Source organism: Fomitopsis serialis (assembly GCF_022376445.1).
Source record: "Fomitopsis serialis strain Sig1Antser10 chromosome Unknown B0H18scaffold_321, whole genome shotgun sequence".
Classification (NCBI taxonomy): Eukaryota; Fungi; Basidiomycota; class Agaricomycetes; order Polyporales; family Fomitopsidaceae; genus Fomitopsis; species Fomitopsis serialis.
Window position 1 is genome coordinate 29,934 of NW_025955281.1, and position 15,808 is coordinate 45,741.

Below are 15,808 nucleotides of genomic sequence, written 5' to 3' on the forward strand. Positions count from 1 at the left end.
CGTATAAGGTCGTCCGTTCGCGAGCGTCGTCAAACGAGGTCCACAGCTGAGCAGTCGGGCGTGCAAGCAAAGTCGTGTGCCGTTGCGCGCAAGAAGAGAGGAAGCCTTAAGAGTCGCAGGGTGATCCAAGGCACGGAACTCGAGAACCGGCGCGCGCAAGACTCGACCAGTCGCCCGTTTGCGTCAGAGAGGAGATGGGAGCCGAAGCTGTCTCCGGGTGCGCCCAACGTCTTATCTGGCGTCTTCCCCCGCGCTTCGATGCGGGACCACCAGCATGGGCTCTCCCCGCTAAGATAAGGACGTCGGCGGTACGCTGAAAATAGGTTCTGTCGGCCGTCATCAACTGGGTGGAGATACAGGAGCATCTGACAATTTGACGGCCAGGAGAGCGAGCTGCGGTGGACGGGCGGTGGGAAAGAGGAAGCGTATGCGGGGTATCATGGGGGCTGTGCAAATTCCTGTCGGCCCTCGGGTGGCTGCGGTTGTGTCGTATTTGACAGGGCCTCAACTGGTCAACGCCGTGGGTGTAAGTATGCGAGAGGTGAGAGAGACGGCATGAACATCGACACGCACTCTCCAAGTTCGATTGCCTTTCGATGATTCGATCGCATAAAACGCGAGCCCGATATGGAGATCTAACAACCCGCCACAGCGCTAAAGCGCTCAAGACTCGCAGAGCCGCCGGCGGAGGAGGAACGGTGACCTTGGGTTGAACGGAGGCTTGACCGGTTGAGTCGACCACCAGCCCATATTGGCATTGACAAGGGAAAGGTCCAATTTCATCAACCTTACTAGTCCTTGAATGTCCTTCGGAGTGACTCGGAGGCGCTTCATCCTGCAATTTGCAGTGAGCAATAACATATATAGCGGCGTACAGGCGGTTGGAACATACCACGAATCAGTCCGCGCGACCTCGGCCTCGGAGACGTAACGCAGTTCGGGTTTTAGACCTCGCAGTTCCATGCACGCAACTCGCGGATCCTGAGGAGACGTGCTTTGACGACCTCTGTCCCGGCATACTGCTCTTCCATACTGTTCGGTCGAATCTACTTGAACTAGTCTGAGAGAGAGCGTGACAGCGGGGAGACGACGAGGTTGCAGTTGGGTAGCAGCGACTCTCCTTATATATGTATGCGCGTAGGTGTCGGAGCCGGATTATGGCGTACCGAGAACTCGAATAGAAGCACCGTGACTGGGATTGGCAGCGGGCGATCGGAGTGTCGACGACGTGCATCGATTCAGATCCTTCGCGTAGCACATCTGCGATGCTTCGTTGTTAGTTGACTTCCCGCCCGGTTCTAGGCAGAGGTAGGCAGCTGGCAGAACAGAAGCTGTCTGTATTCAGTTAATTGCAACTTGAAGCAAAGGTTCAAGTTGAGCGCAAACATCTTGAAAATGCATGGTGATGGAGAAGGGTGTCACAGTAGTTTCCGACTACGGTCACTCTATTTATGTATATAGCGGATAGTACTACTACATGGCGGAGGAATGCGCGATATTGCGCAAGACAGATGTCGGCGCTAGTCCGACTCATTCCTGTCCACGAATGGGAATTCCCGACGCTGCATGTGACTCTGTCAACTTCAAGTGGCGTCGACTCGTTCTCGTTCTCGTTCTCGAGTCGCTCCCCCTCAGGTCTGGTCTGTGTCAAGTCTATAATGTTCTAACTTCTCATCCCGCGTACGCGCTCTGGATACCTCATTAGCGCATGCAGGCGTCGCGTCGGACGAATCGTACGCTGTGACCATCATGGTGGTAGCTGACGTGTATCGCGCGTTGACGGCACGTCACAGCAGAGTATTGATAGTGGCAGCACTGACGTGGCTACTCATTGCATTGCAGGACGCAAGGCCATTGAACCACGACTTGACTACACGTACACACGCGCGCGCGCTGCGTCGGTACATATACTACATACCTAGTATGATGGATGGAGACCATTCCCCGCGCTGAAGCTTGCCAACATATCGTGTCGTTATCCCTACTCGACCATGTCTGTTCTTCGTCGAACAAGCCGCCGTCTGCCCATCGTAACGCGAGCTCGAAGGCGGGCCCGAACGCAACCACGGCGGCCATTCGGAGTCTCACTGGCCTTCAAGCTCCTCCTGTTGGTAGCATGCGCACTACTCTGTTCTCCCATGGCAAACGCGCGAACAGAGGCCGCGGATCCAACTACGCTATCCTATGGCGCCGTCATTGGCATAGGTCAGTCTTGCACAGATTCTCCGGAGGGAGACATAGCTTACACATCCGCCTCGCCGAAGATATCGGAGCAACGTGAGTGGCCAGTAACAATGGGGATCCTCTGCATTCGTCCTCACTCTGGTTCTTACGCAGATACAGCCGTGTGGCGTGAGTATTAGCTCCCTCTCATTATGGCCGTACGAGCCTAACTCAACGCGCAGCGTACATCAGAACGGCAGCGTACAAGCCATCCCGAACTCTTTCGGCCAGCGAGCGACGCGCTCCCTCGTTCACTTCGTCGACGGGCTGCCACAGTACGCTTTATCCTCTGGTGCATGTGCTCTCACCGCGTCCGCACTCTAATGATGCACGTCAATCGTAGGGTATACGACCCGGTCGACACTCTCCCCGACCACATCTCCGACTTCAATGCCCTTCTCGGGAGCAAGTACGACGACCCAGACGTGCAACGAGTCATCGGGCGCTGGCCGTTTCCGGTTTTGGAACGTGAGGGAAAGCCCGTCCTCCGGGTAGAGCAGAACGGGACGATGCATGAGTTTGTGAGTAGCACCCTCGCCCATCAACTCACCGCTGAGGTTCATACACATGCTGCCTGTCACAGACACCAGAATCCCTCACTGCGACAATGCTAGCCTCCCTCAAAGCCGGCGCGGAGGCCTATCTTGGATCGAGCGTCACTGACGCCGTGCTGACTGTCCCTGCCTGTACGTCCCGTCCCTCCTCTCGCCCGTCATCGCCTTTCACGCCTGCGCCACCAGACTACAACGACGCCCAGCGCCACGCCATCAGAGACGCCGCGTCCCTCGCCAACCTGACCGTCCTTCGAGTGGTAAACGAGCCTCAGGCTGCCGCCGTGGCATACGGTCTCGACCAGGAGGGCGGGGAATATGCTGCGCTCGTGGTCGACCTCGGCGGCGGGTCGCTGGACATCACCCTGCTTAGCGTGGATGATGGTGTCTTCGAGATCCTAGCGATCTCGAGTAACTCGGATGTTGGGGGGCGGGAGTTTGACGAGCGGCTGGTTGGGTATTGGGTGCAGAAGCATGCGGCGATGTTGGGGGAGGACGTGATAGAAGTCACGGCTCAGATGCAACGGCTCAGATGGACAGCCCAGCACGCGAAGGAGGCGCTTTCAAGCAGAGACAATACCTCCATCCGCATCGAGGTCTCGCAAGATGTTCCTCCGATCGAAGAAACGTTGACAAGGACCCAGTTCGAGGCGCTCAGTGGGGATCTCTTCAATCGAACCGTCGAATACATCGACAGAGTGCTCCAAGAAGCAAACAGGACGAAGGATACTGTGGATCGCGTATGTCCGCTAAGTTTTGGCCTCGTCCCAGTCCAGAGTCGTCACCTAATACTTGCTAGATCCTCCTGATCGGCGGCGCCTCCCGTATCCAGTACATCCGCCAGCTCGTCACATCGCACATGAACAAGGAACCGCTGGTCATCCCCGGAATGGAGCCCGACGAAGTGATCGTGTCTGGGGCGGCAGTTACAGCTGCCATCATCTCTGGAATTGGTTGGAGCGACAACTCATGCATATTGGCCATGTCCATTGCGCCTCTCTCTGTTGGCGTTGAGGCGGACGGCGGGCGCACAGTCCCGGTCGTGTCTCGGAACACTGTTCTGCCCACGAGGAGACAAAAACTGTCTGAATCCCACTCACGATCATGTCTGATGGGCTGATTTTCTAACATAAGCTCGGTCAGATTCTCGACAGCGGCAGACAATCAGACCTCTGTCACGATCAAAGTACACGAAGGGGAAAACTTCCGCGCGGAGGACAACCGTCACCTTTGTTCCCTCGAGCTCACAGACATCGCGTCCGCGTCGGCTGGCGTCCTGAAGATCGTGTTGACGCTCGACATGGACGAGGACGGCGTCTTACAGGTCACCGCGATGGATGAGGACAGGTGCGCTCGTTGAGTCGCTGCAGTCGCAATCTGAGTAGCGTAGACGCTGACTGCAGATGTATACGCGCCAGCGGCCACTCGGCCTCTGTCTCAATCACCAACGAGAAGAGTAGGCCGACGGATGATGAGATCCAGAGGATGGTTGAGGAGGCGGAGGAGGGATCTTGTTCGATCGATGTACGCCTTCATGCATTCATTTCTCGTGGAAGCGCGGGTTGCGGACGTACTCATGCGCGGATTTTAGCGACCTACACCAACCATCGCCGAGAAAACACCTCCATGCAGCGACTGCCTAGCCACACGACCAGTGGACGTACCTCCACAATCGTTGGATTCCCGGGCCCACCACATCATGTTCATGATGAAGCTGTGTGGTGCGTACTCGTGTCCGTTCAGTGTTACATGAACGATGACCGACACCCTTGCAGAGAAACTAGACAATCTGTGGTACGCGGTGAGGGATCTCTTCGCCCGTGCTGACGATACGAACTCTGCGGAAGAAGTCGTCGTCGATGCAATCCGCGAGCTTTAATATTCCTGTCGTGTGAGCCCGATCGCAGCTTTGAACGTCTGATTCGATGTTGATTCACCTACAGCCTCGTTTGAATATCCTGCACTGGCATCCTCAACGGTTATGATCAACACAGCAAATTGAGACATCACTAGTATTACATATCGAGAGACACACTACATCTTTGGCTACAGTCCTACATGAATGAAAGGAACCCAGGCAAGTAGAGCAGCATCATTGTCCATGGTCCCAATCTCCTCCCTAAGCCTATTCACAGCCATATGGAGAGCCAATGCAGACATGGTACCTTGAGGTCTCTGATCCTTGCACAGGTAAGAATACACCCCATTTGTGACGACTGGGGCATCCTCATCCCTGATTGACCACATGGTAGCAATGACAGATTTGAATCCAGCAAACAGCATGCCAGCTGCTAGATGAACTGCTTCCTCTGAGAGCTCAGGTGTACCAGTAGCTGTCTGACAAGCTGAGAGAAATGCAAGCTCAGCATGTGGTATGGACTTTGTGATAAGAGTTGACAGTTCTAGGAAGCCATCATGGAGACAGAAGGCACTTTTGATAGGTTCTTTCAAGTTCTGTGTCCCATGACATGCTAGATGAATCCAACTGCAAGTTGAAATATCATCAAGGACTGCCTCAATGGTAGCTCTGGATCCACTCAGGTAGGTGCTTAGAGCATGATCATGATCATACTTGTTCATATGTCTCATGACAACAGACTGCTCCTCATTTGCAAAATACAAGGGTGCTTGACCTGGAGTCTCAGGCTGGGTTATCATCAGCAGCCCTTGGAATTCTGAAGCTGCTGCATGAAGTGAGTTTGCCAATGATGTCAAGGTAGGAGTGTATGATGACACCATATAACTTGAGACCTGGTCATCAAGCCTGAGGCTGGACTCATATACCCCTGCTGCATGAATGGGGAGCATAGCAAGTGGTCCAGTAACACACCACCAACAATGGGGTTTCTGTTCATCAGGAAGACACTATATAGGTATATTCAGTGATACATTCACAATAACCAATGAGCAGCATTTGAGCTTACCTGAAGGCCTAAAGCCTGGATGATTGGCCATGCAACATGATGCCACAATTCAGCCAAAATTTCTCTGAGAGAATGCTCTGATTGAGCAGAAGCTGAGACAAATTTTGCTTGTCTAGTTTGCCTTGTTTCTCTCTGCTGAATATTACTCTGCAGTATTGTGGCATGTAATGCATACTGGAAATCACTGGCCATCTTATTGCTGAATGCACTGAGAGGAACATGGAGAACACCCTGTTGACCACAAACAAGGACAAGAGCATCACATCTCATTCTGTGCACATTGACCATAATGATAGGGCCATTCTTGCATGCAGGGTATATCTCTTCAAAGGACTTGGGCTTAAGGAAAGTGTGAAATCCTGGCTTTGCTTGGATGTCCCTCAACAAAGTTTCCCATCTTTGAGCAAGTTGATGATGATGAGCAGCAGCTTCATGGAGAAATATAGGGCTCTGTGCCACTCCTGCCTCTGGCTTAGACATGCTGGCTTTCTCCAGTGCTTGGGCCACAGATTTGAGCTCTTTGGCCAGCTCAGGGTACTGTTCATCAAGGTCCTGATATGATGCCCTGAGTTGCAGAAGCTGATTCCAGACTACAGATCTTCCTTGTTCTAGCCACTCAACAGCAATCTCAAGCTTATTCAATATGATGGCCATAGATGCTGCCTCATTCACAAAGTCACTGAGTGAGATGATCTGTGCATATTGCTCAGTCATGTTCAGGCCAAGCCATATGACCTGGGGAAGCAAGCTACATGCCCAGCTATAGGCATCCAGACACTCATTCTGAAGAGAAGCATCTTGGTGTGCACAATGTGCCCACATCTTTGCAGCTGCAAACCTTGTTGTGATACTACCAGTGAAGGCTGTTGCAGCAGAATGATGGTAAACAATGGCAAAATGAAGATCATTCTTGTCTAAAGTGTGCTGATATTGGACAAAGAACATGTTGCCAAGATCATGATAACATTCAACCTTTCTGGCATGATGCTCAGGAGTCAAATGGACAGCATGGGTCAACAGCTCAATAGCCTTTTCAGCATGAAGGACATTTTTCTCATCCTGTTGATAGTGATAAAAGTATGCATTAGCCAGATTGCGCAGATATGCTGGCTTCATGGCATGTCCTTCAGGTACAAGATCTACTGCCTGTTGCATACTCATGATGCCTTCATCAAGATAAGACACAAGCCCAGTGTGTTGAGCATATTCAAAACATGCAGTACCATGGTTGTTCAGTTGGGCTGCCATGTTAGCCAAACCATCTGCTGAATATGCAATAGCTCTCTGATAGCAAGAAATAGCCTCTTGCAAGTCTGTCACATCTTTAGCATGTTGGTAATGGCACTGGTATGCACCACCAAGATTTGAGAGGCTTATGGTCATCTGTGCTGAGCTATCATCTGTCTTCTCAACTGCTTCCTGATGATACTGGATTGCTTGCTCAATATCTGTAGCATTCTCCAATCTCTCATATCTAAGCAGGAATGAATTTCCAAGATTACTCAACAGTCCAGCAACATGCTTATGAGTTTTAGGTATAAGGCTCAAAGCAGTTTGCTTCAGCAGAATTGCTCTGTCTATGTCCTTCACTTCCATTACATGCTCAAAACGATGTTCAAGAGCCACTCCTAGATTACTCAATGGAAACATGGCATTCATGCTCCCCTTCTCAGTGCACTGAACAGCTAGCTCAAGAACTTCCACAGCTCTTTCAATCTCAGCTAACTGTCCAGTCTGTTCAAATTGATCACTCAGAGCAGTTCCCAAAACTTGCAGAAAATAGACATTTTTGGATGATCAATGGGCACCATGTGAATGACCTGTTCCATGATGGTGATGGCTTTCCCAATGTCTGCAAGCTGGTTTGTATGCTGGAACTTTAGCCTGTATGCATTGCCAAGAACTGCAAGCTGCAGAGCCCTATCTGCATGTGAGTCTGCAGTGTACTCAATGGCTCTTTCTTGGGTTGCAATTGCATCCTCAATGGCTGGGAAGCTCAGAGTATGCTCATACTGATCCTCCAGCATTATAGCCAAAGTACTGAATAGAGCTGATTTCTCAATGAGATTCCCTGCTGGAGCAATCTGGACAGCCTCTCTCTTTAAAGCCAAAGCAGTGACCATGTCTGAAGTGCTGCTTTGCTGGACAGAGCGCAGCTGTATTGCACTGGCAAGATTGTTAAGGTGTTTCATCTTGTTATAGTCATCATTCACACACAACTCTACAGCCTTTTGCTTCAGGGAGACAGCTTGGTCAAGGTCAGAGAGATTCTGACTATGTGTGAACAGGGACTGATAAGCTGCCCCTAGATTGCCTAGCTGTATATGCTTTTCAGGATGACCATCAGGGGTAAGGTTTGTTATGTGCCACAAAACCTTAATCCCCTTTCTAATGTCTGAGACATCCCCATAGTTGTCAAAGCATTGCTGGTATGCATTACCCAGGTTATTTAGGAAGCCAGACTTCTTATAGTATTCATCTGGAGCAATGTCCACTGCAGCCTGCAGTGAAGATATGGCCTTGTCAATGTCAGATCTCTTGTGAGACCTCATGAACAAGGTGAGATAGGAATTGCCAATGGTAGCCATCCTATCAGCTCTCTGGGGATCACCCTCAGGAGTCAAGGCCATGGCAGCTTCAACAGTAGAGATGGCCTGCTCCAGATCCTCCATCTGGGAGGAAACTCCATAATGAGACAAATAGGCATTGGCCAGGTTGTTCAGCAGCATGGGCTTATTGGTATGGCCATCTACAATGAGTGCCACAGCCTGTTCATAGGTCTGAATGGCCTCCTCAATAACTGACAAAGACCTCGTGGTCATGAACTCAAGCCTCAAGGCCACAGCAACATTGTTCAGCAAGTTCGCCTTCGTCTGAGGGCTCCCTGCAAGCTCGACGGCCATTCGCAAGGCAGCAACGCTCTTACGTAGAAACGTAAGGTCTCTCGTCTGGTTGTACGAATCCTGGAGCTTCAAGCCCAGGTCATTTGCGAGTTGCAGGTTGTCTATCGCAAACATCGTGATATTAGTAGGACAAGCGGTGACATGGAGGGAGTGACGACACGGATGCGGATAGTGCGGATGAAGCGACGACACGGATGAGGTGTCTGAACTCTGGTGAGTACTTACGACCACAAGCTCCCGGGAGCAGCCTTGAGAAAAGTATCATCGATCGATCATTACTCGTCGACGCGACATCTCATCCATCGTGACTCACCTCTTGAACTCGTCTATATCGAGAGCGGGATCCAGCATCCTCGCAGGCACCGCGGACGGCGGTCCAGAGGGTCCGCCGGCGGAGACAAGTGCACGATCGTCATGAGCGATCGTACTGTGGCAAGAGCCCATGTTGCGGAGACGATACTGGGGAAGCGGGGGAGTGCAACAGTAAGTGGGTGAGGACGACAGCGATGCGGAAAGCGGGTCGAACGATGCGTACCCGGTCTTATGTTGCGGGGACGTGCGTCTATCCGGCTGATGGATCGTCGGAAGCTGGACCACACGCGCGTCTGCACCGCAGAGGGCTGTGTACGACGTCTTATCAGATGCCACAGACAAGGTAGATGCGTGCAACGCACTTGACTGGAATTAGATACGACACCCCGATCTTGTACTTCAGGTTAGGCTAACAAGGGCGTAAATTCGACAGGAGCGAGGCCTACAAGAGCTGTGATAAGCATTGCCAGACAGCAGAGAAGTTCGTACGCCAACACTACGTATCAGCCGAGGCAGAACACATCACTGCAAGATAGTCTCAGCACGAGCACATGACAGTATGTATCATCACGGTATCTTGATAGGTTCCGAAGCGGGTACGCACAAGGACGAGGCAAGAATATGTATTGAGTCAGTCCCACACAGCCGATTGAAGAGACTGACAATCGGATCGATATTTCAGACCTCGTAAAACCTGTCCCGGATGCAACGCGTAAGCTCGAGAGAGATAAGGGTTATATCTCCAGAAGTACTCACGATGAATGCGCGACTCCTAGCAGTTGTACGGACCCTGGACAATACGCGCATTGACGCGCGGATGAATCGTGACATTGGTCGTCAGCGCGTTAATCGCCTCCTCCGAGAGCACCAACTCCGAACCCTCCGCCGAGTTGATGAGTTTCACGCCCGTTGCCCGCGTATTCGAGGACGACGCATTGACCGCAATACGCGGGGTTCGCAGTAATGTTCGAGAAACCACCGATAGACGGGAAGGTCGGGATGGAGCCGTAGTTCGCGTAGCCCTCGGAGTTGAGCTGGGCGCTGCACAACACGGAGTCGGTGGGAGTGCTAGCCACGTCGTGTGACGAGTCGTAGGACACGGAGTAAAGTGTCTGGGCTGATACGTGAGGTGCCAGGATAGCGGCGACCACTGTCGCAATCTGGAGCTGCATGATTGCCTTGAGCTTTGCGTGACGGTGCTGAGATGCGAGGAGTGATGCAGACAGTACCTTCGCGCCGCCGCCTTATATACACAGACTGGACACGGGGATCGTCGCCATAACACAGAAATTGCGGGTAGACATGCTATAGGTTTGCAATTGAAAAAGGAGACTCGCCGAAGAGATAATTCCGCTGTGCAGGTTCGCGCTGGTTCGCGCGCACCGACGGAAATTATTTGCCTCCGAGAATACACGAGAGTTGATAGCAAGTGTCAGTGCAAATGTTTGCACGAAGGGACTGCCAAAGACCGAAGGACAAGTGCGTTCCGAGGAGATATCAAGCTCAAGACGCAGACCCAGTGGCTCTATCCAGGGCTGGGGGGCCTAAGATTCACTGTGCGGGACGTTGTATCGAACACTGTAGCGTGTTGACTCACCAATCCAGCGCACAAACCGCCTGCTGATGGCTAGATCTCGACTCTTCGTCTGTCGGATTCGAGTAAGTTTTTTGTGACTTTGATGGAAGCTCTGAAGAGTCAACGGAGCCGCGTCTCAGCTAGGTTCGACACCGTCGCAGCTGCGTTTGCCAACCTTGAACCGAATCCCGATGCGCTGAAGCACCATGTATATCACGTGGCAAGATCTGTAGATTTCTGCTCTCAGCCACTTGTGCGCTCCCTGCTTGAGCAACCGGAAACTACCTCGCCGCCCCTACTCTTTCTGCTTCGAGTTAACCATCTTCGACATGGGAAAAAAGGCTGCGAAAGCAACGCGAAAATTTGCGGCTAGCGGACAGCTCAAGAAGACGATTCAGACGAGGCGCAAGCAGCGAGACATCAGAAAGAAAGCGGAAAAACGGAAAGCAGGCAAGGGCAGGGGCAAGGAGCTGCCGCAGGATAAGCCTGAGGACGACGTTTCAGACGATGAGGGCCAAACTCAGTAAGTACATCGCCGCTTAGCAGCACCTATTCCTCATGGACACAGATCAAAGGGAATGTCTGTCGACGACTTCCTTGGCGGTGGCTTCATGGAGGGTGAAGAGGACGAACAGGTGCGGGTCATACGGTTGCTTCTATCGCCGTCTTGTTTATGCTACGCTAGGAGGATGCTCCAATGTCCGACGTCAGCGAAGGCGAGAGCGACGACGAGGACATCGGGGATAACGAGTCGTTCGCATCTGTGGACGACCTCGATGGTGAGTTCAGGTAGCTCTCGTGATGGAATGGTTACTGAGGTTGCGTTAAGGCGAAGGGCGGACACATATGCTTGAGCTCTCGACGCTAGCAGAGAAGGACCCGGAGTTCTTCAAGTACCTCCAAGAAAATGATCGCGAGCTGCTGCAGTTTGACCCTGACGGCGCCGAAAACGATGTAGAGTTCGAAGAAGACGTAGACGAGGAGCTGCCGCCGGAGGCAAAGGCACCCGTTCTGACGAAGGAGATATTGCGGAGGTGGCAAAAAGCTCTCCTGGAGGTGCGTCTGTCTGTGCAGTGAGAACGCCAATAATCCAACTGTTCGAACAGCAACGATCATTACGAGCCCTAAGGCGACTGCTTATTGCATTCCGTTCCGCGGCGCACATGAACGAGGAAGATCAGGATCTCGCGTGGACCATCGACAGTCCCTCAAGTAAGAGCGTTTTGATCTCCACGGCACCTGTGATCTGACACCTTTGCTAGTATACAACAAGCTCGTGGTCACGACGTTGAGGTATACGCCCATTATCTTGGATCACCATTGCCCGTGTAAGGCTACTCTCAACGGCAAGCTGTCCGTGCTTCACTGATTCTCGTCCGACACGGTGTACTCATTCTGCGTGCAGGAAGGGCCCTACGCAGACACCGAAATGGAAGACACTCCAGAAGCTCATCCTGTCGTACTTCTACAATGCCGTACACCTCATATCACAACTCAGTGATACGGAGATGTTACGCATGGCTGTCTCGGAGAGCTCCAAGCTCTTGCCGTACGTCATGGGCAGTCGCAAAGCCGTCAAAGTTTACCTCAAGGTGAGTCCACGTCCCGTCATAGCCTTCTACATCGTACCGAAAACCACACTGGACAGGCGTGCCTCGACCTGTGGTCTAGCGCGGAAGACAGTGTCCGGATAGCAGCATTCTTGGCTATTCGCAAATTGGCATCCGCAACCGATGCGTCTATCATGGATTTGGTGCTCAAGGCAAGTCGTTTTTGTCTACCACCGTGACATGCGAGCTCAAGTTGCATGCAGAACACGTACCTCACCCTGGTGCGCTCGTGCAAGTCGACTAGCGTGCATACGCTGCCGTCGATCAACCTGATGAAGAACTCTGCATCGGAGTTGTACTGCATGGACCATGCAGCGGCGTATCAGCACGCCTTCGGATACATCCGGCAACTTGCTATTCATCTGCGTAACAGCATGAAAGTCAAGAGCAAGGTACGTCGGCTCGTACGCTCAACAATTGGTTGATATATTAACCGCGCGTACAGGAAGCGTACAAGCAAGTGTATAACTGGCAATATGTGCACTGCGTGGACTTCTGGGCACTTGTTCTGGCTCGGGCGTGCGACACGCAAGCTCAAACAGAGCGGAATGGCAAGGAAAGCGAGCTAAAGGCTCTCATCTACCCTTTCGTCCAAGTATCGCTAGGTGCCATGAAGTCAGTCGTATCCCAGTAGCCCGCATGTTCATGGCTAACCTCACGTCCATAGACTGATCCGCAACTCGCGTTCATTCCCATTCCACTTCCACATCATACGCTCGATTCTGCACCTGACCGAGCACACCCGCACGTATGTGCCCCTCGTGCCGTCCCTCCTTCCGATCCTTACATCAACCATGAGCTCGTCGTCGAAGCCGAAGGCCTCGACACTCCGGCACTTCGACTTCGACACGAACATCCGGGCCCCCCAACAATATCTCAAGACCCGCGTGTACAACGAAGGTCTCGCGGAGGAGGCGAGCTATCTCCTGGCAGAATACCTAGCCAGCGGGCCCGTCCACGCGAGCATCGCGTTCCCGGAGACGGTTGTGCCGCTTGTGATGATGCTCAGAAAAGCGATCAAGGGTGCGAAGGCGTCCCCGTGGAAGGCGAAGGAGGCCGGGGTAGCCAAGGTCCTGGTCGAGCGCATTGAGGAGAGTTCAAAGTGGGCGGAACAGAAGCGCAAGGGCGTGGCCTTTACTCCGAGCCGTATGACGGAGGTGGAGGCATGGGAGAACAGCGTCAAAGTGGACGAGTCGCCGCTGGGTAGATACGTGAAGGTACAGAGGAAGGCACGGGAGAAGCGCCGGAAGCTGGTAGAGAAGGTGCGTTTCATCGACATGCACCGCCCTCTCGTGTTTCTGTCAGGAGAAGTGACTGACGATGTGTGAACGCAGGCAAGAGAAGGAGCGGACGAGATCCTGGAAGATTGAGTTATGGGAAGATCCTTACGCGATTTGTACTGAGACCACCGACGATCTGTGAAAACCTCGGATGACCGCGGCATTGACGGCGGCCATATGTGCGCTGGCCTTGCTACTGGTGAACAGACAGTGTGCGTCAGTGGGATCCAGGAAATAGAACTGGCGATAGCTGGCCTCACACGACACCTTCGAGAAGTGAATCGCTTACCAGCCGCTGGGAATATTACGATCCATGCACACTTGTCATTACAGCTTTGCGTCTAAAGACGGCTCTTGGAGGTGTCAGCAACTAAATTCAGAAACCTCCGCGAACCACGTCCGAATCTCCGAGACAACGATAATCATAGTCTAGGGTGGCCGAGCTTGTGCGTCGCATCTACACCCTGTGCTAGACCGCAGGTCGGTGTTCGCGGCGCGGGAGATCAAACGGCATTGCGATTGACATTGCCACGCATCCTGTTTCTACGCAGATGTCATGTGAAGCGGCAAGTCGCGTCTGGTCAAAGCAGCGAGGAGTCTGATATTAGCGGAGAGCTCGGACGTTTCGGTTGTTGACCGACCTCTCATTACCATATCCCGAAGAATCTCTTCCACCAAGGCCTGCCGATACCTTTCGCGCTTTTCTCGTAGCCTTCGACCAACCGTGTGTAATACTGCGGCGTAGAAGCCGGCTTCAGGATTCTATCTGACAACGGATACTGCGAGGAAACGGCGATTTCAAATGTGCACGATGGCGACGTGGTGACTCGACTGAAGCTCAACCTACCTTGCGGAGGAAGTGGTCATCTTGGAGCGCACGGGCGGCCGTAACAGCCTGCGCGGTGAGATTTGGATGGTTCGCCAGAGACTCCAGGAGATTCCTGAGCTGCAGATTCGGGCGAAAGGGTCAGCTGGCCATTTTGCGGCGACGCGTTGCAGCTGCTGTCTGGCCTGGCTGAGTGTGGCCATGGTGGTCAGAAGTCAAGAACCGTCGGAGCGCCGGAACGCGTGCCTACGGTATTACGTAAGACGCTACTTATCGGGTCAACGCGCTGAGTCTGACTTCACGCCCTTCCGACTCGCTCCGAGTCCGCCACATGCATGGAGGTTATGTACGCCCATCGCCTTCGCAGCAGTCTCCTCTCGTACATCCGCGTAATAGTGTCTCCAACGTCAAAGGAACTCAAACGGCAGCTTGAGTGCTGCATCTATTCAAGTCGTAAACCACGGTACGACAACTCGGGTAAGCAAACTGCCAGTGGAATGGCGGACAACTGGACAAGACCCGGAACACGTTGAAGATGCCTGCAAGATGACGCAGCGCTTCCACGTCCATGTGAGCTACAGGCCATGTCCGGTGTTCTGTCTTACGTTCCGCATCGTTGCTACAGGAATCATAGGCGTGACCGGGATGCGCCGCATTCATAATTCATGATGCTCAGGTTGCGTGAGCTTCTTCTGTTTATAACGCGTCCGGTAAGCTGTTCTCTGCTCAGAAGGATGCTGGGTTTCTGCATCGACATGCCCGTCTATATGTGGGCATTCCTTACGACTGCCCTGTATGTCTTCTATTTCATCCGCTAGCCAACACACCCCGCATCACGCCCCAAGATTATGATCAGTCCGTGTCTCGTCAAGTGATGACATCGTGGTGGATCCAGTAGAAGGACATATGCGCGCATCATAGACCAGCCTGCGGTCTCGATGTAGACATGCACTAACGGCATATGCGAACGCGACCGCCCTCATGGCGATACGCCATATCGATTTTCACTGCGGTCTCTTTTCATCTGATCACCATGATTTCTCCGCCTTGTCCTAGGACACAGCTTAACGGACACATGCGCTATTCGCGGTATGCACGTCTGCTTTTGTGGAGCCGGTGGGCGATTCTGGGAACGAGACAACGCTCGCCACTCGTTCTCCTGGAAGACCTTCGATGGTCTCTGTCGGAACACGCGCTGCCGCTTATGACTTCGGCGGTGTTTACGACACACTGATATTGGTGTGCGCGCCCAGGTCTCGCACTTCTGGTTCACACCAAGTTCCCGGGCGACACGTTCACACCAGCCCGAACGTCGTAATTTTTAATTCATCATTCGCCCATGATCAATTCTTACGATGTGGCGCATTTTTCCGACTCTTCGCTGCGGTAATTGTGTGTCTCGTGTGGCTCGGTTTTCATCACCGCTAGGCCGTTGATTTATTGAATATTCTCCGAAGCACAGATGTGCTGTCGGACGGCTCGTCAGTAAGTTATCTGTGTAAAAGCTTGGGAGCCTCGTGTCGTATGCGTGGATCTCCGCGGCTGGGGACACATCTCCGACGCTCGCTTCCATTCAGCTGGCATACTGAGCTGGCTTAGCCCT

The 15,808-nt window shown here is 52.8% G+C and overlaps 5 protein-coding genes across 5 annotated transcripts; 2 read left to right on the forward strand and 3 right to left on the reverse strand.

Annotated features, from left to right (window-relative positions):
- Window positions 1-1,634: 1,634 nt before the first annotated feature.
- B0H18DRAFT_1061702 (Hsp70 protein-domain-containing protein) lies at window positions 1,635-5,128 on the forward strand. Its single transcript, XM_048031124.1, has 14 exons — window positions 1,635-1,782; window positions 1,843-2,205; window positions 2,265-2,277; window positions 2,338-2,352; window positions 2,406-2,498; window positions 2,567-2,744; window positions 2,807-2,909; window positions 2,964-3,514; window positions 3,574-3,857; window positions 3,918-4,121; window positions 4,193-4,298; window positions 4,366-4,495; window positions 4,550-4,665; window positions 4,718-5,128. Exons 2-13 carry the CDS (start codon window positions 1,992-1,994, stop codon window positions 4,651-4,653), a joined length of 1,995 nt encoding a protein of 664 aa, XP_047885028.1. The 5' UTR covers window positions 1,635-1,782; window positions 1,843-1,991; the 3' UTR covers window positions 4,654-4,665; window positions 4,718-5,128.
- B0H18DRAFT_892589 (TPR-like protein) lies at window positions 4,821-8,427 on the reverse strand (the record flags this gene model as incomplete). The annotated part of the gene is made up of 3 exons (XM_048041345.1): window positions 4,821-5,639; window positions 5,699-7,448; window positions 7,991-8,427. 3 exons carry the CDS (start codon window positions 8,425-8,427, stop codon window positions 4,821-4,823), a joined length of 3,006 nt encoding a protein of 1,001 aa, XP_047885029.1.
- A 1,285-nt stretch (window positions 8,428-9,712) lies between these two features.
- Window positions 9,713-10,245, reverse strand: B0H18DRAFT_355044 (uncharacterized protein). The gene is made up of 2 exons (XM_048037728.1): window positions 10,143-10,245; window positions 9,713-10,091 (listed from the first exon to the last, which is right to left on the reverse strand). The coding sequence occupies exon 2, from the start codon at window positions 10,083-10,085 to the stop codon at window positions 9,759-9,761; it is 327 nt and encodes a 108-aa protein (XP_047885030.1). The 5' UTR covers window positions 10,086-10,091; window positions 10,143-10,245; the 3' UTR covers window positions 9,713-9,758.
- A 573-nt stretch (window positions 10,246-10,818) lies between these two features.
- B0H18DRAFT_1089133 (Noc2-domain-containing protein) lies at window positions 10,819-13,469 on the forward strand (the record flags this gene model as incomplete). Its single annotated transcript, XM_048032253.1, has 12 exons — window positions 10,819-11,012; window positions 11,058-11,124; window positions 11,175-11,268; window positions 11,319-11,545; window positions 11,596-11,701; window positions 11,752-11,842; window positions 11,895-12,081; window positions 12,138-12,251; window positions 12,303-12,491; window positions 12,545-12,714; window positions 12,767-13,361; window positions 13,434-13,469. 12 exons carry the CDS (start codon window positions 10,819-10,821, stop codon window positions 13,467-13,469), a joined length of 2,070 nt encoding a protein of 689 aa, XP_047885031.1.
- Window positions 13,470-13,764: 295 nt separating this feature from the next.
- B0H18DRAFT_355120 (uncharacterized protein) lies at window positions 13,765-14,346 on the reverse strand (the record flags this gene model as incomplete). Its single annotated transcript, XM_048037729.1, has 3 exons — window positions 13,765-13,956; window positions 14,021-14,158; window positions 14,227-14,346. Coding segments are annotated over 2 exons (252 nt in total), but the record flags the coding sequence as incomplete, so codon positions are not given.
- Between the last annotated feature and the right edge of the window lie 1,462 nt (window positions 14,347-15,808).

Excerpts from the sequence above, each read along its gene's own strand:
- B0H18DRAFT_355044 (XM_048037728.1), bottom strand. The coding sequence starts at position 10,085 with ATGCAGCTCCAGATTGCGACAGTGGTCGCCGCTATCCTGGCACCTCAC.
- B0H18DRAFT_1061702 (XM_048031124.1), top strand. The coding sequence starts at position 1,992 with ATGTCTGTTCTTCGTCGAACAAGCCGCCGTCTGCCCATCGTAACGCGA. Across the intron at positions 3,515-3,573 it reads CGAAGGATACTGTGGATCGC|ATCCTCCTGATCGGCGGCGC; the intron begins GTATGTCCGCTA and ends AATACTTGCTAG. Across the intron at positions 3,858-3,917 it reads CCCACGAGGAGACAAAAACT|ATTCTCGACAGCGGCAGACA; the intron begins GTCTGAATCCCA and ends AAGCTCGGTCAG.